General features: G+C 35.4%; 1 protein-coding gene across 3 annotated transcripts; it reads right to left on the bottom strand.

Annotated features, from left to right (window-relative positions):
* Positions 1-5,636: 5,636 nt before the first annotated feature.
* On the bottom strand, positions 5,637-21,893 carry PNISR (PNN interacting serine and arginine rich protein; the record flags this gene model as incomplete). Of its 3 annotated transcripts, none has more annotated exons than XM_084228410.1 (11): positions 5,644-5,674; positions 5,914-7,024; positions 9,182-9,352; positions 10,424-10,477; positions 11,198-11,297; positions 12,606-12,743; positions 15,120-15,310; positions 16,295-16,466; positions 17,715-17,938; positions 19,267-19,455; positions 21,806-21,893. In XM_084228410.1, the coding sequence occupies 11 exons, from the start codon at positions 21,891-21,893 to the stop codon at positions 5,644-5,646; spliced, it is 2,469 nt and encodes an 822-aa protein (XP_084084536.1). The 3 variants fall into 3 exon arrangements, with proteins under 3 accessions (XP_084084538.1, XP_084084536.1, XP_084084537.1); XM_084228411.1 differs by having other exon boundaries at positions 5,914-7,000; XM_084228412.1 differs by lacking the exon at positions 5,914-7,024 and having other exon boundaries at positions 5,637-5,674.
* Between the last annotated feature and the right edge of the window lie 210 nt (positions 21,894-22,103).

Raw genomic sequence — 22,103 nt, 5'->3', positions numbered from 1 at the left:
GGTAATATGATAGAGGGACTGGCACTGAGTTTTGGTGGAGGGTGAGTGCAACTGTTGGACAGTGAGGCTGTACTGTCAAAATTATAGTTTTTTAACAGAATGATAAAATTGTATTTAAACATTATAATTAAAATTTTATTTTAAAAACGTTTCCTTGACCTTAAATATGTATTATTAAATATGTATTGGATGCGCCTTTTAAGTTTACTGCCGAAATTTGGTAATAGTTATATTTTTTGCTAAATTTCTGATTATGAAACTTGTTTATTGAAGTTTCAAAAAGTATATATATGTGATATATCACCAACTCCACCACAGATATTCATTAAAATTTTTATGTCTCTCTACTCTACCTGCGTCTGATAGCAGTTCATAGCTTTAAGTTCATAATACATAATGTGCTGATTTGTTACTTACACTCTCTCCTAACCATTTTTCCATGTAAATTCACAGTTTCTTACTGGCTGTACTATCTTTCATTGCATGAGTACCAACTCAACTCTATTCGTGGGCCTTTAAGTTTCTCATTTCTTGCTTATTGTTTCTTATATCTACCCTAGCACTTTAAAAAGAAACCCTTGGGATATCATTTGCTTAAATACTCACAATGCCGGGCATACAGTCTTTGTTAAATGAGTTTCATGTAAAAGATGAACTTCCCTTCCTGGTTAATACTGGGAATTAAATAACCAGACGCGTCTACAAGCAGTAGGTTTAGTGGGTTGTTTTGTTAATCTTGTTTGCCAAAACAGCGTGCTGAACTAACCTATTAATCAAACAGCAGCATCCGATGCCTTAAATTCTTTCTGAAAAAAGCAAAACCACGCGCAAACACAACTCCAGCACAACGCCACCAACCCTCCGAAACGCCGCGGAGCTCGCCGGCCCGCGAGGGAAGCTCACGACCTCGGGCCTCCCGCAGGAACAGGGGTCGCCGGCTCCCGAGGCAGGAGCGCAACCAAAATGAAACAAAGGTCGCTGGACACATGGCGGCGCCCTGCCAGCCGCACTCTCCTCAGCCGGGACCTCTAGGCCTCAGCTATCTTTCCTGACTCGTGGGCAGGGGTAGGCAAGCGCCGAGACGCAGCACGCTCAACCGACAGAGCCCGCGGGCACCTACCGCGCGCTGGCCTCGCACGGACCTGGCGCGGCGCTCACCCGTAAAACTCGGCCTCTCCTCGCGCCTGCGCAAAACAGCCAGTCACACGGCGGGCTGCGTGCCAGGGACCTACGCCCACTCACCCGGCGACGGTTAGGCGCGGGCTGTCATCTTGCGTGCCCGGAAACCAGGCCTCAGCACTCCTAAAAAGCGACCCCCAGAGCCGCTCAACGGGCGACCGCCCAACAAAGTCCCAAAGGATCCTCCTCTTTTCCGGTCCCCACTGCAAAAGATCCCCAACAGAAAGGTTCCGAGATCACTCTCGCCCGGCCCAGTGCCAACTTACGGTTGTATTAATAGCTGTTACAGATGTACGGTATACTAATGCAACGCTTTTCACGCACATTTGGCAAATTGGGCATGAAATTAAAATAGACTGTTTCTATTATCATAAACGACTCCTGTATATGCCTATTTCTACAAGAGCACCTCAAACATCATGGTTAAAATAGCTGTCAATCACGCTAATACTTCCTATTATGTGACCTAGCTTCTACTGCTGTGTAACTCTATTTCATATTTAACACGTTTCCCAGAAATATTTTTACCCCTTTAAGACAGTGCCTTAAAGTCAGAATCACAAAATGATGAAAGCACTTCTTCCTTACAGTTAGAATTGCTACCCTTTTCAAGGCACACAAATGTCTCCCAGGTTCTGAAGTCTAAATTGAAAATTTCTTTCTGCAAATGAGAATATCAACGACAGGGTACACATTGTGTAGGAGACTGTTAATCACTCAGGCAAGGCAACTTCAGGAACAATGATCAATAATATTTTACTTGTAAAATGATGCCTCTCTTAGGAAACAATGATGTATTTCCAACATTAAAGACAAAAAATCATTGTACATTTTCAACAGGCAGGGAATTAGTAAAGGGATCTTTGAATTAGTGAAATTTACTGCTCAGTAATGGTTTCTCACTTAAGGCTTCTTAGCTAAAATATTGACCTCTTCCTAAAAGTTGCAGATTTTTCAGTTGCTATGTCCTCTTCAGAGCGCCTCTCAAGATACATGACCATCTCTCCAACTGAAGGCAGAAAACTCTGCACAAAAGAACATTTAGCATGTGTTATATTTGTTGGAGTGACAGATCCAAGGAAAAAAGCAAAGTGCAAGAATGATTAAAAGTTCTAAGAGCTTTATTTAAATGTATTTTCTGTGAATGAACGACCTCACAAGGCCTCAAAGCCTTCCCGCTACATTTTCAGTTCCACACAAAGGCAGTGATTTGCCTTTAACATCCACAGTAAACAAAAGTTGCCTGAATACTCACTTAGTTTGACCTAGATAAGCTAACCTAACTCATTTTTTTTCTCTACAAATATCAACAAAAGGCTTTTTTTCCAGTGAAGGTTAAACCTGAGCTTGTATTGAAAGGATTAGCTGTTGCACTGTGGTCTATGGTCACTGTTACTTCCCAGATCATTGCTATTATCTTCCACAAAAAAAGTGGTAAGCATGAGTCTACAATTTCTTTTGTTATCAAACAAAAATCTATATAGTATTTTGAAAATCAGTTTTGTAACCATATATATTATTTTTCATTCAAGTTAAGGGTAAGTGCTCCCCTACAGTGGATAGTTTTATCTTTTTGAAATTACATACTATTATATCCACTCTTAGTTTAACTGTAGGTTTTTGTATTTACAAAATTCCACATAAACGGTAACAATAATCAGAACATGGAAGATTTAACCTATGTGTTTACAGGAAAATTCTATGAATGACACCTGATAAACTTTTATAATTGTAACACATGTGTTACTTTAAGGGCTAGTAAGCCCATCTTCTCACCTAGGTTTAGACATTACAACCAAATTCTACTTTAAGCAGCTAAGTGCTAGGGAAAAAAATTTAATTACTGCTTTATACAGGTGAAGAAATTCAAGGGGCCCTAAAGATTAAGTGATTGGGCCAAAATACATCAGGTAGCAGGCAGACCCAGGATAATCCAATGAATCTAATACTATCTCCATTAAATCATGCTTAATTCATTTTAGAAAATTCGGTAAAAGGCTTTTGATGTATTAAGAGAAAACTCTACTTAAATATAAACATTTCCATAAGACAAAATTACAGGGACTTTGGGCTTTATGTAATTCTGAGATAAAAATTCTCCCACATCAAATAAAAAAATATATCTTACCTACTAATTATACATCATGTGTTTCTTTGAAGAAACAGTAAATCAGACTATTTGGGGGAAGTTCATCTATTGTGTATTGCACCATTAGAAACAGAAGCTAAAATAGACATTTTACAATGGCAGAAAACATATACAATGAGATTCCACACCAATCTTTATTTGTTTTTTGGGGCCTGAAACAAATCTTGTAATTCCCTTTTCAAATTACACTTTATTCTCTTAATGATGTGGTTTACCCCATTCCACAAAAACAACTAGAAATATTTTTAAAGAGGATCTCTTAAGACAGTTTTTATTAACCAACCCAGACCAGTGAATGTCTCAAAAATGAAATCTGTTAATTTTCTGGTAGTGTCATTTTAGGAAAGATATCATAACCAAATGATTACAACTAATTAAGATATATGTAAGTTTTAGCATTCACATCCCAAATCATGGAAGCCCAATTTTAGAAAATCTTACCACCCAAGGGGAACATAATTTATGGCATAGAATGAAAATGAATTCTCTGAATTATGCACAAAAATCTGAAAAACCCAAATATCTAATTGTAACACTGATGCATCTACTAATAATCACACCATGACTGACTGCGTTTTTAAAAATATCTACAGACTTAAGTGATATGAAGCTTGCATATTATGGCAGAGTAAACAAAATTGTCAAATACTACTTTTGGCTCTAGATCATATCTTGCCCAAAAATGTGCATATCATAACCAACAGAACTTTTCTGTAGAATTTTATTTTGAAAATATTATTTCACTTGAAGATTGATCTAAAAAACATTTTAAGATATGAAAGTTATACAACTTATCTATTACAAATTAATCAGATAATTCTGAAACTAGGTACACTGTTTAGCTCACCTACATAAAAAATATTGCACATTTTCTTTTGTCTCCAGATATGAATGATGTCTAAGCCATATAGAATTCCAAACTATTTAAAAGCTGTTTTGTGAAATGTCAGTTTTATAAATACCAAAACTAAATGCACTGTAAAACAACTGTTTTGGTAAACATGCATTTATTCACAGTTGATTTATTTCCTCTAGATAAATGCATAACTACTCAAATTATTTAAGAACTTATGTAGCGTTACAAAAGCACACTATACAAATCTATTTCTACCTTCACTTTTGAGGAAACACTGATCTTGGCAAAAATCTGGCTTATTTTAAAATAAACTATTGCTGGTAAGAAGACATACTTTTAGCTTTTCTGTGACCTGGACCTTCTTGTCTTTTTAAATTGAAATTTAAAAGCATTTGTTTTCAGAGATTTATCTATTGCCACATAAGTGAATTGTCGTATGAAAATGGACTCTGAAAGCAGATGAGTTTTTAAATGCCTGCAGAGCCTTGTTTTACTCATAAGTAGTATTGACACCTTAAATTGTTAGATCACTCACCAATCATAATTTTAGAAACTGACAAAACCAGACCACTTGATGTTATGAAAGGACACAAACCTGCATAATAATACAGCATTGCTCCACTGAGTTGAGGTCATATTATACTTTAAAAATATAAATAAGTATATTGAGCTGTGAATCTTATTTCTATAATAATCCCAAAATATTTAAAATATGCTTTTAAAACAGAAGTGGAGTACTGCAGAATATAATTCCAGATTTGACTAATTATGTCAAACACAATCATTCCTCATAAATAACTCCTAATGGTGCACTGGCTCGACTGATTTTAGCAATTTCATTTTACAGGAGTGAACCACACTTTATAAACACAGAAAATATATAACTTAAAAATCCCCAAAAAGTTTAGAAAGTTGTCATCTGCTTCCAAATGAAAAGGTCTATTTCTGGCCCTCATCCACACCCTTAAAATTGGAGTTTGACAAAAATCCATGGGTACAATTACAGACTTTGACAAACTATTAAGTTAAAACCATTTTCTTTGGGGGTAGATGAGCGGAAGTACTTTTAAAACCTGTTATACAAAATTCCAGCTGCCTTTTTATAAAAGTACGTTCCTTAGATTAAAATCATAAAATTAAGGTGCAAGAGGTTAACAAAAATGAACTAAAGAGCTTTATTGACATCACAGTACATTCAAGAGTAATTTTAAGAACATTACAGCTGAAAGAGAATGGCATGTTTATCGTCTTATGCACTATTTTTTGAAAAAAATGTAATACAAAGAAATCCTATTAAGTAACTTGGAGCAGCATTTGGAAAAAGTACACCTATTTACAGATTAAAAAAAAAAAAGATTCTGGTTTCACCTACACAGCCACAATGTGCCTCTATAATGAGACAAGCCCTTAAAACTCATGGAATTTTTTAAACATCATGGCATTCTTGCCACATCATTCCTCAGCGTTTACGGCGGGGAGGGGTTGTTGATCTGAAAAAGAAGGGAAAAGACAAAATTTAAAAATAAAAATGCATTTTAAATTAAAGAATCTGCAATTTTTAAATAAATAATATTATATAGGATTTCTTAAATTACTTAAGATTATGATCATTTATCAAGTACCAAACTGAGTTTATAAAAGAGAGAGAGAGAAAGGACACTTTCAACTTTGAATAAATTCAGTCAAATTTTTTAAAAAATCAGACAAAATACTTTAAAAAGTATACTACCTTGATCGGGACTTAGACTTGTGTTTGCGGCTTGCCTTCTTACCAGACCTTTGAGATTTCTCCATGGATCGCGATCGACTATGTTTAGGCTTCTTAGCCTTCTTTTCTTTGCTACTTCCTGGAGATTCAGAACTGCTCCTTCCACTAGAATCAGAGCCTGAATGTTTTTTACTATCTTTGGTAGTACTTTTCTTACTATCCTGTCTAGAATCATGTCTTATGATTTTTACAGATATAGAACCACTCCTAGAGAATGTTCTTTCACTTTCTCGTTTCCTTTTTAACCTATCATCCTGACTACTGAACTTAAAATCTTTTTCTTCCCTTTTTTGTTTCTCTTTTCTTTTATCTTGTTCACGTTCCCTTTCTTTGTCTTTCTTTTTCCTATCTTTATCTACACTCCGACTCCTCTCTTTTTTCCTCTCTTGTTCTTTAGCCTCACCTTTATGCTTATGACTGCTCCCACTAAGATTTCCACGTTGATCATCAATTTTACGCCTATCTCGACTCCTACTGCGACTGGCACGATTAGTTCGCCTATCCCTTGAGCGACTTCTACTTCTACGTCTCTCTCGGGAAGGACTTCGATTTCTTCGTCTTTCTCTTTCAATGCTATTTCTATTAGATCTCCTCCTATCTCTAATCTTTACTCTAGTTCTATTACTCTCTATTTTAATTCTGCGAGAGTAACTTCTACTCCTACTACGTCTACCTTTAAGTGTTGGAGATCTACTCCTACTATGTCTCTTTTTCCTTTTGGGCGAAGAAGATCTAGAAGAAGTACGGCTACTACCTGAGCTAGAACTGTAAGAAGAGCTAGAGACAGTACTACTAGTACTACTAGTTCTGCTATTGCTACTGGAACTACCACTACTAGAACTTCCTGATCTACTCCTTCCTTGTTTCTCTTTTTCTTTATGTTCTTTTTTAGATTCTAAAATTGATGTAGTTTCATTTGAAGTTCTTTTCTTTTCATTAACCACATCACCGTCTGCTTCTCTTGCTTCTAGTAGTGATAAACTATTTTGATCTTTATGGATAAATTCATTCATCTCTTTTGTGACCCTTTCTGTTTGCTGCTTTTCTTCTGAAACAGAAAAAGGCAAAAATTCTAAGTCAAATATATAGTGCAATAACTCCCATACTACCAAATTTTAAGCTATCATACAATAATAGAGCAATACTGTTCAAAGGAAATAGTGTGCAAGCCACATTAAGCAATTCAAAATTTTCTAGTAGCTACATTTTTAAAAAGGGAAATTAATTTTAACATTTTACTTGCTGCACCTCCCCCTACAGTGGCCTTCAGGGCTAATGGCTGTTGCCATGGTCCCTGAGGTCTGGCGTGGGCAAGGAACCATGTGCACAGAGGGAGAACAGCAAACTCCCTAAAGCTTAGATAGGCCGGATGCCTGTTAAGAGATAACGACCACCAGAACCCGCCACAAAGAAAATAAAAAGGAATGCTGAACGCACGAAACCTTATCTCACTTTCTCAAGGCCCACAAACTTTATTCTGCTACAACTGTCTTTCTAAAATCTTTCCTTTTTCTGGTCATTGATTGCTAATTAAAAAACATACGTAATTTAATAACTGGACTAACTCAAATGAAACATTACTAAACTCTGTGTAATAATAGAATTGTTAGTTTTATGATTTCTCTGTTGTGTCCTTGGCTTTGTTAGCTTTGATCTTAATGAAAAAATATTACTTTGTGAAAAGTATATTCACCCATGCAAATTAATAAATAAGTTAGTGGTAGTGAGTAGTTATTAAAACAAAAAAGGTAATTACATAGAACAAAAGAAAGATTATTAGCCTGACTACTTAGGAATATGATTAGGTCCAGATGTAACTTCGGACATAGATCACTGCCCTCTCAATGATAAGCTAAACCTATGAGCCAGCTGGTTTAATTCACTGATAACCGATCCTATGCCTTTAGAAAAACATATATATACTGACCACTGACTCAAATAAAATTGCACTCAGATTTTCACTCTCTTGAAGTGTGTCTGTGTGTCATTTATTCGCCGACTCCCTGACCACCCCGCGCAATCTCTCAACCCTGAGACGGCCTCATCATCCACTGCTGTGCTGGTCCGCGGCATTTACTAACCAATATATATTTAAAAATCGTCATTTCGGGCCTCCCCGGTGGCGCAGCGGTTGAGCACTGGGTTGCAAAGCTGCCCGCGGCCTCTGCGGCGCCGGTTCGATCCCTGGCTGCTCCCCAGCCACCGGAGGAGGGTCCCACATGGCGCGCAGACCTCTCCTGCCGCCCGCTGCTCCCCTCAGCAGTGTACTTCGGTCCTTCTGCCTGCTCTGCTCCCTACTCTGGCTCTGGTGAATTCTCTGACCCTCCCGCGCTTCTGACTGTACCCAGTGCATGTATAAACAAACAAACAAACAAATAAATAAAACATGCCTCTATTAAAAAAAAAAAATCGTCATTTCAACTGTATCCAATTGAAAGGAATACTGAAATAATCTGCTTTTTAAATGTAGTCTTTAAAATCTAATGTATATTTTCTAGCTATAGCATATCTCAATATGAGCTAGCTACATTTCAAATGCTCAGTAGCCCTATGTAATTAGCTACCCACTTGGACAGAACAGAGTATTAAAACATAGAATTACAGAATGAAGCAAGTAAGAAAAGATTCTCTTGTCCAATAAAGCAAGTTACAATTAAATAAGTAATTTATTGGAAATTTTGGGTTGCTGTTAATTACCTTTTAAATTACACATAAGGTTTTTTACAAAAGAAATTCTAAATAAATATTATTTCATTATTCCTAGTATCATTATGCAAACTGTTAAGAACTGCACTTGTATATATAATATTTTATATAAAAAATTTCTAAAATGACCTCTATTATCCTTAGATACAAATACAATTTAAATATCTTAGCTGCAAATCACTTTTCAATAATTTGACAAATATATTGTAAAAGTATCCTTTTTCATTTTAAGAATTTTAACGGGAAATAAAAATACGTTAAATAGCTTAACTTATAGCCACTAGAATGAATGGCTCCCCGCCCCCCCAAAAAAACTCACCTTTTATAAACATTTTTTTAATTTGATGTTATTATTTTTTTACATATGCATCATTATAAATAAAATCTACATATTTTGAATATTACTATTAGTTTTGATTTTAAGTTTGATAAAAATTACCAAAGAGCTAAAATCTTTGGTTTTATCTACATCATACACTATTTACATCTAGCTACAAGAATGAAGTGAGTGTATAAGATATACCTTCCATCTGTTTATCATGCAGCAGCTGCTGTTCTTTTTCTTTTCTCCAAAAAGCTTCCTGTTTTTGCCGGATTCGGTGCCGTAATTCCTCATCATCAGTGTCAGATGACTCAGAGCCTCTGTCACTCCTCTCATCTTCACTGTCTCCTGATCCATAGCCACCCAGTCCACCTGTGTACATAAAGCCCAGTCTATCATATGGAAAAATTATTCTGTGCACTAAAAACTTTTCATGGTCCGAGAAGAAAGATCATTTTTTTTTCATTGCCTTTTCTTGGAAGAATATTCTTATTCGGGGTGGGGAGGAGTATAAATTCCAATGGTAAAGGAGTTCAAAGAAACCTCATGAAAATCAATATTTAGTATCTTATTTTTTTTCTCAAATATGTCACATATTTCCTACCATAAAGGAATCATGACAATGGTTTTGTTTTACTGTCCTTGCTAACCAACAAAACCATTTAACAGGGCAATAACAAAGCCTCACTAAAGCATAATCAATTCAACTAGCTTAAAAAAAGTTAAATATCCTGAAAATATTTCTAAAATTAATTCTTTCATTGTTCCAAAACTTAAGAGATGTCAGGTAGTATGCTAAGTTTTTTCCCTAAAAAAATCAGAACACTGCAGCTAGTTCTCACTAGTACAGAAATGCTATGGTGCTAAAACTACTCCCCACCCTGAAGTGATCTAAATAGTAATAACAAAATCACATGGGCATTTCATTCTAACCATTTCTGTTGATCCTCTCTAAGAGTAATTTGAAATGAAGATGTGGAAAAGGCAAATTTAAGCTTTTAATTCTTGGAAATGTATCATGCAAGTAGCAAATTATGAGCATATTACTATTATACCATGAGTAAGATAAACCCTTTCCTTTATGTTAAAACTTGATTTGCTGCAACATAATCTAAATAAAGGCTATACTAAGCATTGGTGGATAGGCTCTATTCTAAGGCATGTATGCAATAGTTTTGAAAGTGAGCTTAACTACTACCATAGCTAAATTATGAATTATTACAACCTACCCTAATAAACTATGGATTAGTCACGTTATAATATTCCCACTGTGAATGCTTTCATAAAAAAAAAAAAAAAAAGGCAAACCTTTTAGAGACTGCTAAAACCCTAACACTTAAGTTTATAAACTGAGTAGGAATAGTACAGTTTCAAAACAGAACATGTGAGAGACAAGGTGTGATTTTTCCCGTAAGGCCCTCTCAAAAATAGGAGAACACTTACCAAGTCCAGTGAGGGAAGCCAGTGCACTGGACTGTGCCAGCTGTTTTGCAGGAGCTTTGTATCACATCAACAACAGGAACAACATGTTAACACAAATAGCCACGATTTCATAGTCATGAGAGTCTATGGTATTGTTAAATCTACTACTATTGCTGCTTCTTGGGGAGAGAAGAAACATTAAAAACATAGCATTCATTTTAAACCAGTAGCATGTCTGGCCTTGAAAAACTGTAATTCTGATGTGAGCTGCAATTGTTTTATAATGACGAAAGAGGTTGACCAGTACATCGGTAATTTTATATTTGAGGTATGGTCCATAATTAAAATTTGATTTCAATACATTTTCTTAAGTATTACTAAAAATATGGGAGGGCAGGGGACTCACTTGCTTCTATGAGAATTATAACTGGTAAATTGTGAAAACTCTGAAGTCAGAACAAATTGTATTAGAAGTCATACACCAATACCATGGTATCTATAAAAAAAGTCAGGTAAAATAAACTGAACATCAAGAATTTTCCACAATACGCTTTTTAGAACAACAGCATAGTTGCTAATTTGTGCTCAGGTAGTTTGGATAAAACAAAAATATTTGTATAATTTGAAGATATGATGTCTTCAAATCTAACCTTTCCCAAAGAGTTAAACATGCAAGAAGAGACTATTCAACTATCTGCTAGTCATTCAACAAGGACAACAAAAAAAAAAGTCCAAAATAACCACTAAAACCAAAATACCCCCAGAAAAACAAAAACAAGAACACCCACAATATACCTTTTGTTGCTTTCCGGTGTGCATCTTTGGCTACGTAATAAATTTCTTCATCTGTGACATCCAGCAGAATTTCAGTCAGAAGCATTTTTGTCAATAACATCTAAACAAGGATATTTTTATATACTGTTTATAATTTAATTATGATCTTTACTAATAGTTTGAATATTCAAAAAAATCCAAAGGCAAACCCAATTTATAGAACATTTTTAGATAAGAGCAAATCAGCCAAGAAAAATATATCTTGAAAATATTCTAAAATATCAAAGGTTTAAAAAAATTCAAAATAATACAGAATTTAAAAAAAAAATGCTATGTTTAGATACTGAATTATAATTCTAGAAACATTTTTCAAATCTCCCTATTAATAAAAATTTCCACAGATGTTTTAAATTCAAAGAAGTATCTCTTCATTTAATATTATTATTAGTAAGCAGCTTGAGTTTCTTAAACCACTTAGGAATTTACATAAACCCTCAGCTTAAGGTAAAATCTGAGGGGGAAAAAAACTATGAAAATAAGAAAATGGCAGTGATTCCATTCTATCAGATAACGGTCTCTCTCTCTCTTTTTTTTTTTAAAGATTTATTTATTTATTCATACAAGAGCTGGGGTACAGGCCAGAGATGTGGGCAGGAGGGGGAGTGGGAGGATTCACCAGAGACAGAGTGGGAACAAAACAGGCAGACTGACCAAAACACAATGCTGAGGGGAGCAACAGGCGAGTCAGGAGAGGTCTGCTCCCTGGCGGGCCAGGGATCAAACCTGTGCTGCAGAGGCTGCAGATTGCCTCATAGTGCAGTGCCCAACCCAACCCCTTGCGCCACCAGGGAGGCCCTTTTCTGGGGACTACTTTAATACAAACTTGAAGTAAGAGCTAGTTTCTAGCCCTGGCCTGGTTACCAACAGCAGTTTAACATGTAGTATCCTTAGACTCTCTCAGCTATTAGACTCTCTTGCTCCTATTGAAATGAGAGTACAGTGAAATCAGTATCTTCTGAACACATTCAAAAGATCACTGGTCTTTCCATGTGAAAAATGTAGCATGTTTCCCAATCTCAGAAAATGACAATATCCATTACAGATGTTAAAGGCTTTGTGAAGTTTCACAACGAAGAAAAAAATTTCAATCTGATGCTTTCTAAATTTTATTTTCTATTAAGTGTTTTTACTTTTCTCAGTATTCAAAAACAGAGTAAAAAACATTCTCTTGGGTCTCATATAGTAAAACAGTTTAATTACAATAACATATTAGGAAATATGCTTACTACTTTATGAATTGTGATATCAGCATACATTTTATAACTGTTCCATGAGTTTTCAATTTAAATGTGTAAGAGAGCCACCAATTGTTTTTTAAACATTATAAACAAAATGAATTCTGTTCATGGAAAGACATTTAATATTTTACCATTTGATACTCTTTCTCTTCTTCAGTCATCTCTGGTTCACTTTGCTCTTCTTGTGGAACAGGAGATGGACTTCTGGTGACTTTTCCACTGCTTGCAGCCTCAACATTTTCAGTGTCTTCATCTTCCTCATCACTGTCCTGAAAATGTATGCTTAGTCCAAATCATGCTTATAATGTAAAATCATTATCATACATATATTTTAATCCCCCAAATTAAAGTCTAAGAAAGAGATAAATAAAAAAGACATTTCTGTCAAAATTAGGTAATAAAGTATTCCCTTACAGGGAATACACAGTGATGTAAAAGATATAATATTTTAAAAAATTATAAAAAAGAATTAAAAAATGCAAATCCAAAAAAATAAAGTATTACCTTACAGGAAATGTAAGATTACAAAATGACTTATGAAAATTAGTTTTTTCCCTTTGTCAGCTTTTTTAAGTAAATAACCAGAAACATAATGCTCAGAGACTAGACTTTATTAGTATTTAGTGTATAAGATGGTCCTGAAATGAGTTACAGAACTTTGGATAAATAAACCACACGCATATTACTCAGTGTAACTTATTTTTTTAAGATTTATTTATGCTTACCAGAGTTGGGGTGTGGGTGGAGGGTGGGGAGAAGATTCACCAGAAACAGAGCAGGGAGCAGAGCAGGCTGATCTACTGAAATACACTGCTGAGGGGAGCAGCAGGAGACAGGAGAGGTTTGCAGCGCCACGTGGGTTAGCTCCCTGGCTGGGGATCGAACTTGGTGCTGCAGTGGCTGTGGATAGCTTCATAGTGCTGAGACCTAATAAGCCCTTGTGCCACCATGGAGGCCCCTACTCATTGTACTTTTTACAACTGTAAATTAAACTATTTAACATTTAGTTAGTTTTCAGGTGTCAGCTGGCCTTGAAACTTAGTGGAATTTGATTCTTTTTTACCTATATGATAGATAAAAAGTCAAATCTATTTCAGATAAAGATCAGCATTTTATCTGTATGATTTTAGGTTTTCAAAAGACAACATACCTTAAAAAAAGGGATATTTCTTTAGGCAAAGAGGTGTTCCAAGTCATTATTAACTATCCATTCTACTACGGAAAGACTATTTTAACAAGGGTAAAGAATACATGTAACACAAGGTTAAAGGCATGTAGGAGGAGAGGGAAGATAATGTCCAATTTTTCTGGCACTTAAAAACATCAAATCTGAAAATACACTGTTTTGTGTAAAGACTGAAAAAAAGGATAAACTTCAATAGTGGTAGTAGGTTGTTTCTTCTTAACACCTAAAACAAAATCTTAACTTTGGTATGGTTCTTTTGCTACAAAATAAGTTATTTATGGATTTTATGTAATTTAAGCAAAATCAACATCTACATAAATCTAATCACCTTGCTGTCCTTAAGGCTTATTTTGGAAATGGAAAATGGCCTTGGAATGAAGACCATTTTCTTGAGTTGCACTCTGGCCAGTGCTGTGGCTGTCACACTATCTAGGAGCACAACATTGCTGAACAAAAAAATGTCCAAGCCACTTATGCCATCTAGCTGATGAAGACTTAAAGATTATAATTTTATGTTAACGTCAGTGCTCATATCACAAACTATGAAAGTTTTTATATTACCAGGTACAGGCATATATTTAATGTTCTAAAAGGCCAGATTTCTCAATTGCCATTTTAACTTAGTTTTGTTTTATAAACCACGATCTAACAAGAGAATACAAATTTTGTTTGTCAAAGTGATCAAGCATTCCATTGAATAATTTCTCTATGGCACAAAATGTTTTATAAACTCACTGTCCCAATGCCATAATGTATGGGCAAGGGTGGCTTGATGGAGGGAATTAAAATAAAAGGTACTTAGGGGGTCTCCCTGGTAGTACAAGGGGTTAGGTTTCAGCACTATAGCTCGATTCCCCGCCAGGGAGCTGGCCTATGTGGCGCAACAGACCTCTCCTGTCTCACCCGCTGCTCCCCTCAACAGTGTGTTTTAGTCAATCAGCTTGTTCTGCTCCCCACTCTGTCTCTGGTGAATCCTCTTACCCCCCTGCACCACTGGCGGGCACCCTAGCTCTTGCATGGATAAATAAAATAAATCCTTAAAAATAAAATAAAAGGTACTTAAAGCCAAAAAAAAAAAAAAAAAAAAGACAAAGGATATCCTTGAAAGCCTATTAAAATTTAGTTAAAAAACGTTAATAAACTCAGTGCCCCACTTTTCTTTCATTTTACCTTTAATACCACATACAAAAAACATAATTCCCATGGGCCTCCCCTGGTGGCGCAGCGGTTGAGCACTGGGTTGCGAGGCTGCCCGCAGCCTCTGCAGCACCAGTTCGATCCCTAGCCACCAGCGAGGGTCCCACAAAAAAAAAAAAAAAAAAACACACACACACAATTCCCCTATACTTACTGAAAAGTAATTTCAGGAACATTAATACTTTTCTAGAAGCTAAAATGACTATTTCATAAGCTTCACATAGAAATCACATGGAGGATCATGTCACCGGATTCTACTCACAAATTTACTTCTCTGAGGTAAGCGAGGACCATCTCCTCCTTCAGCGTCTTCTGTGGCCTTCTTTTCTTTTTTTGACAATTGTGAACGTTGTTGTTCCATTCTTTCTTTTTCCAACTTCTTCTGCTTTTCACGTTCCATTTTTTCAAGACCTTCACGAATCCAAGCTGGAAGAGTCCTGCGTTTTACTGCATCTGTTTCAAACATGAAAAAATATTTGTCAGTTAAGTAATAATAGTAACAAATAATTGAGTTCCTTGTTCTTGAATTTCTATAAACCTTGTGAATAAATCAAACCATCACCTCACTTTATCCCAAAATCATACTTAAAGATCATTCTTAACTCAGTCTCTTGCAAGTGAGGAAGCTGAGACACACAGAGATTAAGTGATATGCTCAAGGTTACTAAGCCCATAAATATCCAGATGGACTAATTCAGAGCCAAACTTACACACTACACTGCTTCTTAAAATATGAAAATAGAACAGAGTCAAAAACACAAATTCATTGTCACACTGAGAATTCATGTGAACAAGTATTATGTCACAAGTTTAAAAAAAAGTTATACATTTCAATAAAAATCTATAAATTTCTATAAAATTCTACTTTGTGAAAAAAGCAAAGACTTAAATGAGATGGTTCATTAAGTGCTGGGTTTGGGGCTTTCCCATATAAAGTAGCATAAGTATATAACTTGTCAATGTAAGTTCTAATATAGCACTTAAAAACTGAACTTTTCTATCAAATATTTATGGACAGTATATGGAAATAATCATAGGAAAATTAATCTGGCAGCAATGTATCAAATTGAGAATAGAAAAAGATCAGAGACAAAGAATAACTAGGAAGTTTTAAAAAGGATGAAAAGTTCATATACTGGAATAACATCAAATTGTCAACAATGAAGAAAATATCAAGATGCTCTGGCCATCATAAATTTACCTTTCATCATAAAAACTGGAGTTTACAGTATAAAGATTTTAAAAATTATTAAAGCTTTCTAATTTAGACCAGTAGTCTTTTATAATTTTAAAACTCATGACTATAAAACAATAGGATTTAAAAAAATAAATTTCTAACATATCAGAGGTTATCAGGACAATTTAAGAAAACAAGACATTCTTTTAAAATAATCAAGAAATGATGTTAATTGTGGCTCACTAAACTGAAATAGCTACCAATTTGTGGAGGCTCCTGCTTCACTGGAAGTGCAATAGGTGAACGCTGCCGATCCCTGAAAGTTGATGGCCTTTCTCTTCGATTCTGGGGGGGTGCCGGAGGTCCTGGAGGTCCTGGTTGCCAATAAGGAGGATGAAATCCACCTTGCGGTGGACCAAAAGCAGCCCCATGCTGAAAGAGTATTGCAGTTTATTTTTCTTCACATCTATACAATATACTCTCTGGGACACACGTGTGTTATGAACTGGGACAGTAGAAATCCATGTGTGCAGCAAATCCAAGATTTCCATGGTTCTAACATCCGACAGTTTCACAGCCCCCAAAACCTATGCTTACTTTTTTCAAGAGTAAGATTTTCTATCTACACAAATGCTAAGAGCTGTCTAAAATTCAATTGATAAACTAATTTTTTTTTTATCAATTCCCATTTCCTACTTCTTACGAGCTTAAGTTGTTTCTGTAATCTTAGAAGAAATGCCTGTTTTAAGCACAGATTAAAAATAACTGAATCCTTTTTTTTCAATTTTGCCATTTTCAAAGGCTTTTCTGAGTCATTTGCCAAAAAAGCTTTGTCTTGTCAGCAGGGGGATCCATAAACAAATGTGGTGTAAGAAAACACTCCCTGCTACTATACTTCTTCAAAAACAAAACCAAACAAAAATTGTAGTATCTATATACCGAGTATAGGTATACAAAAAGTTTCTGACTTGGTATGAGTAGTATTACTCTCTCAAGGTGAACACTACTTACATTTATGTCCATTATTCATAATTAGTATGAGTTTTTTCAAAATTTTAAATTATGATAGTTTATAAGGTATCAGTCACAATCAGTTATTTCAAAATGACACCTAGAACTACAATTTAAGGGTGGACCGTGACAGAGCGTTTAGAGAAAATAAAATCTCACAGAATAACACTATTCTCCATAGAGTTCTATGTCCCTAGAAATGAATTAGATGCTACAAAAGAAATTATGTACAATTCCATTAACATGTCAGAATGGGAAAAAAAACTGCATGTAAGAAACAATCTATGTTCATGTAGTCATGTGTTTTTATTTACCAACTATAATTTATTAATAATGTATTCAACTACTGTGCATTTTCTAAACTTTATTTAGCATTTGTATATACCACTTTGAAATTAAGAAAACAAAATACCATATAGCTATCGCGTTTACACATTTTTCATTTAATCAAAAAATTTCCCCAACAATTCTTTAAACCATTTTCCTGAACAAATCAAAAACCAGAAATCAAAAAAATCTAATGAGTTTAATACTAAAAAATTGATACTTTTTCTGAGACATATGTATGTACATCTGTAAAAGTTTGAAAAGCAAAACTCCTGATGAGACATTTCCAAAGAATAGATTATGTGCACATCTACAATATTAAAGCAATAAAATATCTTTCACCTGATAGTCAAACTGGTTCACTGGCCCCACTGCAAAATTATCAGGTGGTCCACCAAAGTTGTGATTGTTCTGGTTAAATATATGCCTGTTGTCAGGGGCAAATTCCCCACTGTCCTGACTGTTGCTGTCTTCAGAAGGAGGAACAATGTCCATTGGGCCTGGTGTTGGTGGCATCCATGGCTGATCTGGAGGGGGATGTGGGGGTTGCTGATGCATTCCCCATTCTATTTAGGATTCAGGCATAAAAACATTCAACATGGGGTTATAACAAAGTCAACACAAATTTTCTAGATTTCAAGAAAGCAAAATTTTTTTCAAAAGAAAATAAATTTATGACTTCTTGGTCAAATTCCTCTTGTATATCTTAAAAATAAACAATGAAGTAAACTAGCAATGTAAATGAACTAACTCAACTCTAATTTATATCCTAAACAAGTAATAGCCAAATGCCCAGTTATTTTAACAGAATTCAAAGCAATTTTCTGGAATTTTTCTATTTCTGCTCATTAACACCTCCATAAAAATAATCTTTTATGGAGATAAATTTATATTATATAAAATATAAATTTTATATAATTTCTTTCATCCATAAACACATTTATCCTCACAACCCTGTGAGGTAGGGAGAAATCATACTACTTTTGTCAATTTCAGAAAGAGAAACTGAGGTACAGAGGTAAATCACGAAGGTAAGCAAAAAAAGTCAGTAGAATAAACTGGGGACGTGAGGATACAGGCTAAGCCATTCACAAATTTGAACTTGGGAACCAAAACATCTTTAAATCTGGGAAAATTTGATGGAGCTTCAAGAAAATTAAAAATAAAACCACTCCAGAGTATCAAATATTAGAACATTAACTGTATCTTTAAGTGATGTTAGAGGATTACTACCTTATTTTTCCATTTTTACATATGGAAAGAGGGATATAACTTCATCATCAACAAACTCAAATGTATGATTCTTCTATAAATAATTTGATGTGACTATTATAAATCATACAAGTCATGGAAAATTGGACTAGCATCAAGGAATCAAAACCACACTGTGAACTAAAAAAACAAAGAAAAATGTAAAAGATATAACCTATGGAAGATCTTCACTATCAGAAAAAAAAAAGGGCAGAAAAAAAGGGGCGGACAATAGTTGAGTATATTTGACAGACAAGTTTGTCACATAGTGACACAATTTTTCTTTAGAGTCTAGGCATGTTTTGTTTTGCCAGTGCTGCTTCTGAAAAGGCCAGAGGTTGCAACAGAGAGACATAGAATGCTCTCTTCCCTAGATGTCAAGTGAGGTTTCCAGTGTTCCCAGCCCCTGTCAGCCTAGGAATGAAGAACCAAGAAAAAAATCAAACTGAGTGCCACAATGCTAGCAGACTGAGTACAAAATAAATTTTACCACAAAATTTCATGGTCTAACCTAAATGAAACTACCGATGTTTTAGGAGCATTAATTTCAAGAAGTCATAAAACTAAGCAAATTAAACTATTTAAATTAATTATTTTATTTCATAAAAAGTCCTTGAATTTGGAAAACATAAAAACAACCAACCTGGCTGCCACATTCTGTTAAAGTTTGAATCGCCTTGAAAATTCCCATGATTGTTTGGACCAGATTCCATGGTAGGCATATCCTGTCCATTTGGCATCATTCCTGGAGGTTGTTCTACCATGCTTTGCTGTCCTGAAGCTTCTCTTTGGGCAATCCAAGCTTGAGCCAATGCAGCCCAGTCAATTTGGCCTAACATAATTTTACAAAGCAGATTTTAGCATTTAGAATGCAGAAGCTCTAATAGTGCTTCTATGTAAAACAAGTACCTATGTAAAACAAGTGCTTCTACGTAAAATAAGAATTCTTGCTAGAGACTTCATTACAGAATGTTATAGCTAAAAGGAAACTCAAAAAATAACCCATATTCAGGCAGAGAATGATAGAAACTACTTAAGATTTTCAGAAGAGGACCCAAAAACCACTCTTATCTAATTTCTTCTTTTATTTTTTTAATGATTTGTTTTATTTATTTATGCATACAATAGCTGGGGTATAGGCCAAAGGTGTGGGGTCAGGGTGCGGGGTCGGTGTGTGTGTGTGTGTGAGAGAGAGAGAGAGAGAGAGAGAGAGAGAGAGAGAGAGAGAGAGAGAGAGAGAGAGAGAGAGAGAGGGATTCACCAGAGACAGAGTGGGGAACAGAACAGGCAGACTGAATGAAATACACTGCTGAGGGGAGCAGCAGGCAAGACAGGAGAAGTCTGCTGCGCCATGGGGGTCAGCTCCCTGGCCAGGGATCAAACTCCTGCTGCAGTGGCTGCTGATAGCTTCATAGGGTTGAGACTTAACTCCTTGCCCACCAGGGAGGCCCTTATCTGATTTCTAATACTAACTTATAGCAAGTTTACCCCCTGTACTTTAGTTTATTGGGTTTTTTAAAGTCTTCAATTTCTTTTTTTTAACCACCACAAAAATAGATATCAAACTCACTCTGTTCTTCCTCAAATAGGGTCAAATCCAAGTCAACACTGAATCCTGCAGACCCTGGATGAGTAGAGCAACACATCCCTGTTCCTCTTCACAGTGGCCCTTCGTGATTAGCTAAGGCTCCTTTCTCAGTCAAAATAGATCTCCTAAATTCATTGTCCCTAGTATCTTAAAGGTCCTCTTTTCCTTCTCAAATATCTATACTTTAAGTTTTAAGATCTAACATTAGTAATTTAAAAAAGTAGACTAGTTTCCCATATTTTAATTTAGCAAATATGGAAGTTATTCTTATATATTTTGTGGCATAAATTGACATAACCCATATAGAGTTAAATTTGGCAATGTGTATCTAAAACTTCAAATGTGCAACTGCATCTTAACCTAGTTTTTGGATGTTTTTCCCTGAGAAGATAACTGGACAAGTAAATTATGTAATGTATATAAAATTATGGTAATTATTTCAAAAAGTAAAAAGCTAAAAGCGGATTTGTTAAATTACAGTATAGTCCTATAACAGAATGCTATGTAGCATTAAGATAAAAACAAAATTCAGATTAACCCGATAAAGGTAGGGTAGTGCCTACTGTGAAACAAAACTAGTTATGTGTCAATAACTCTTAGCTGAATAATAAATGGGTCTATAGTCTTTCACTTTGCATATGCTTGAAATAGTCCATCACTAAGAGTTTTTAAATGATATAGCATACTATGATCTACATAAAATTATTAAGATTTCAAATTAACAAAGAATGCATGCTTTACTTAAGCTGCACATTTTAAACTTTCCTTCTTTAGAAAAACAAGAACTAAGTTTTTTTTTTTAATTCTTTTATTTTTTAAAACAATCTTTTTTTTTAAGATTTTATTTATACAAGAACTGGGGTACAGGCCAGATGTGCAGGAGGGTGAGAGGATTCACCAGAGACAGAGTGGGGAACAGAATAGATAGATTGACAAAATACACTGCTGAGGGGTGCAACGGGTGAGACAGGAGAGGTCTGCTCACCATGTGGGTTGCTCCGAGGCCAGCGGGGATTGAACCAGCACTGCAGAGGCTGCGGACAGCTTCACAGCACTGCGCTCAACCACCTGTGCCACCAGGGAGGCCCCAAAAAGTTTTTATTTTTTAAAAAGATTTATTTTTATTGATTTGTGCATATAAGAACTGGGTGTAGGCTAGAGGTATGGGGGTTGGGGGGAAGGAGAGGGTGATGAAAGGATTCACCAGAGACAGAGTCGGCGAATCTACAAGACAGGAGAGATCTGCTGTGCCATGTGGGTTAGCTCCCTGGTCAAGGATTGAACTTATGCCACAGTGGCTGGCAAAAGCTTGATAGCACTGAGTCTTTAACCCCTGTGTCACCAGGGAAGCCCAAAACAGATTTTAAAATGTATAATCTTTATCAATCTTTCTATCTTTTGAGAAAGTCTTCCAGGGAAATCCATTCCCTCGTATGTAAACTATAACAATATCACTTATGAGAAAAGATTAAATTCTGACCGTAAAATGAGTCAATAAAACAATCCCAATTCCATCTCCCTTAAACCCATCTCCTACTCACCACCACATTATCTTCCCACCCCACCAACTTTTAAATTCAATTTGTTTCCTTACTTGGATCCTGTTGGTGCTGGAATGACTGCATCCATTGCTGCTGGTTCAAAGGCCACTGCTGCCAAGGCTGTCCTCCTTGATCCCACATTTTAACTACTAAAATATATTTGATTTTCTGTCTTCAACAAAATAAAATAAAAATTAGAGAATAATATAAAAACTAGAGAATTCTTTAATTTTTAAAAGTGCACACATTGGAAATTATATGATGGTAGGTACATTTATGTGATCAGAGCTCTAAAATTCTGGTCAACAGATTATCAGAGGTGACTAGAATTTTTAGGTTGGCAGAAGCAGA

Source organism: Talpa europaea (genome assembly GCF_964194135.1).
Source record: "Talpa europaea genome assembly, chromosome: 2".
Classification (NCBI taxonomy): domain Eukaryota; kingdom Metazoa; phylum Chordata; class Mammalia; order Eulipotyphla; family Talpidae; genus Talpa; species Talpa europaea.
Note: the sequence above shows the minus strand (reverse complement) of the source record. Positions and strands in the feature narration are given on the sequence as shown.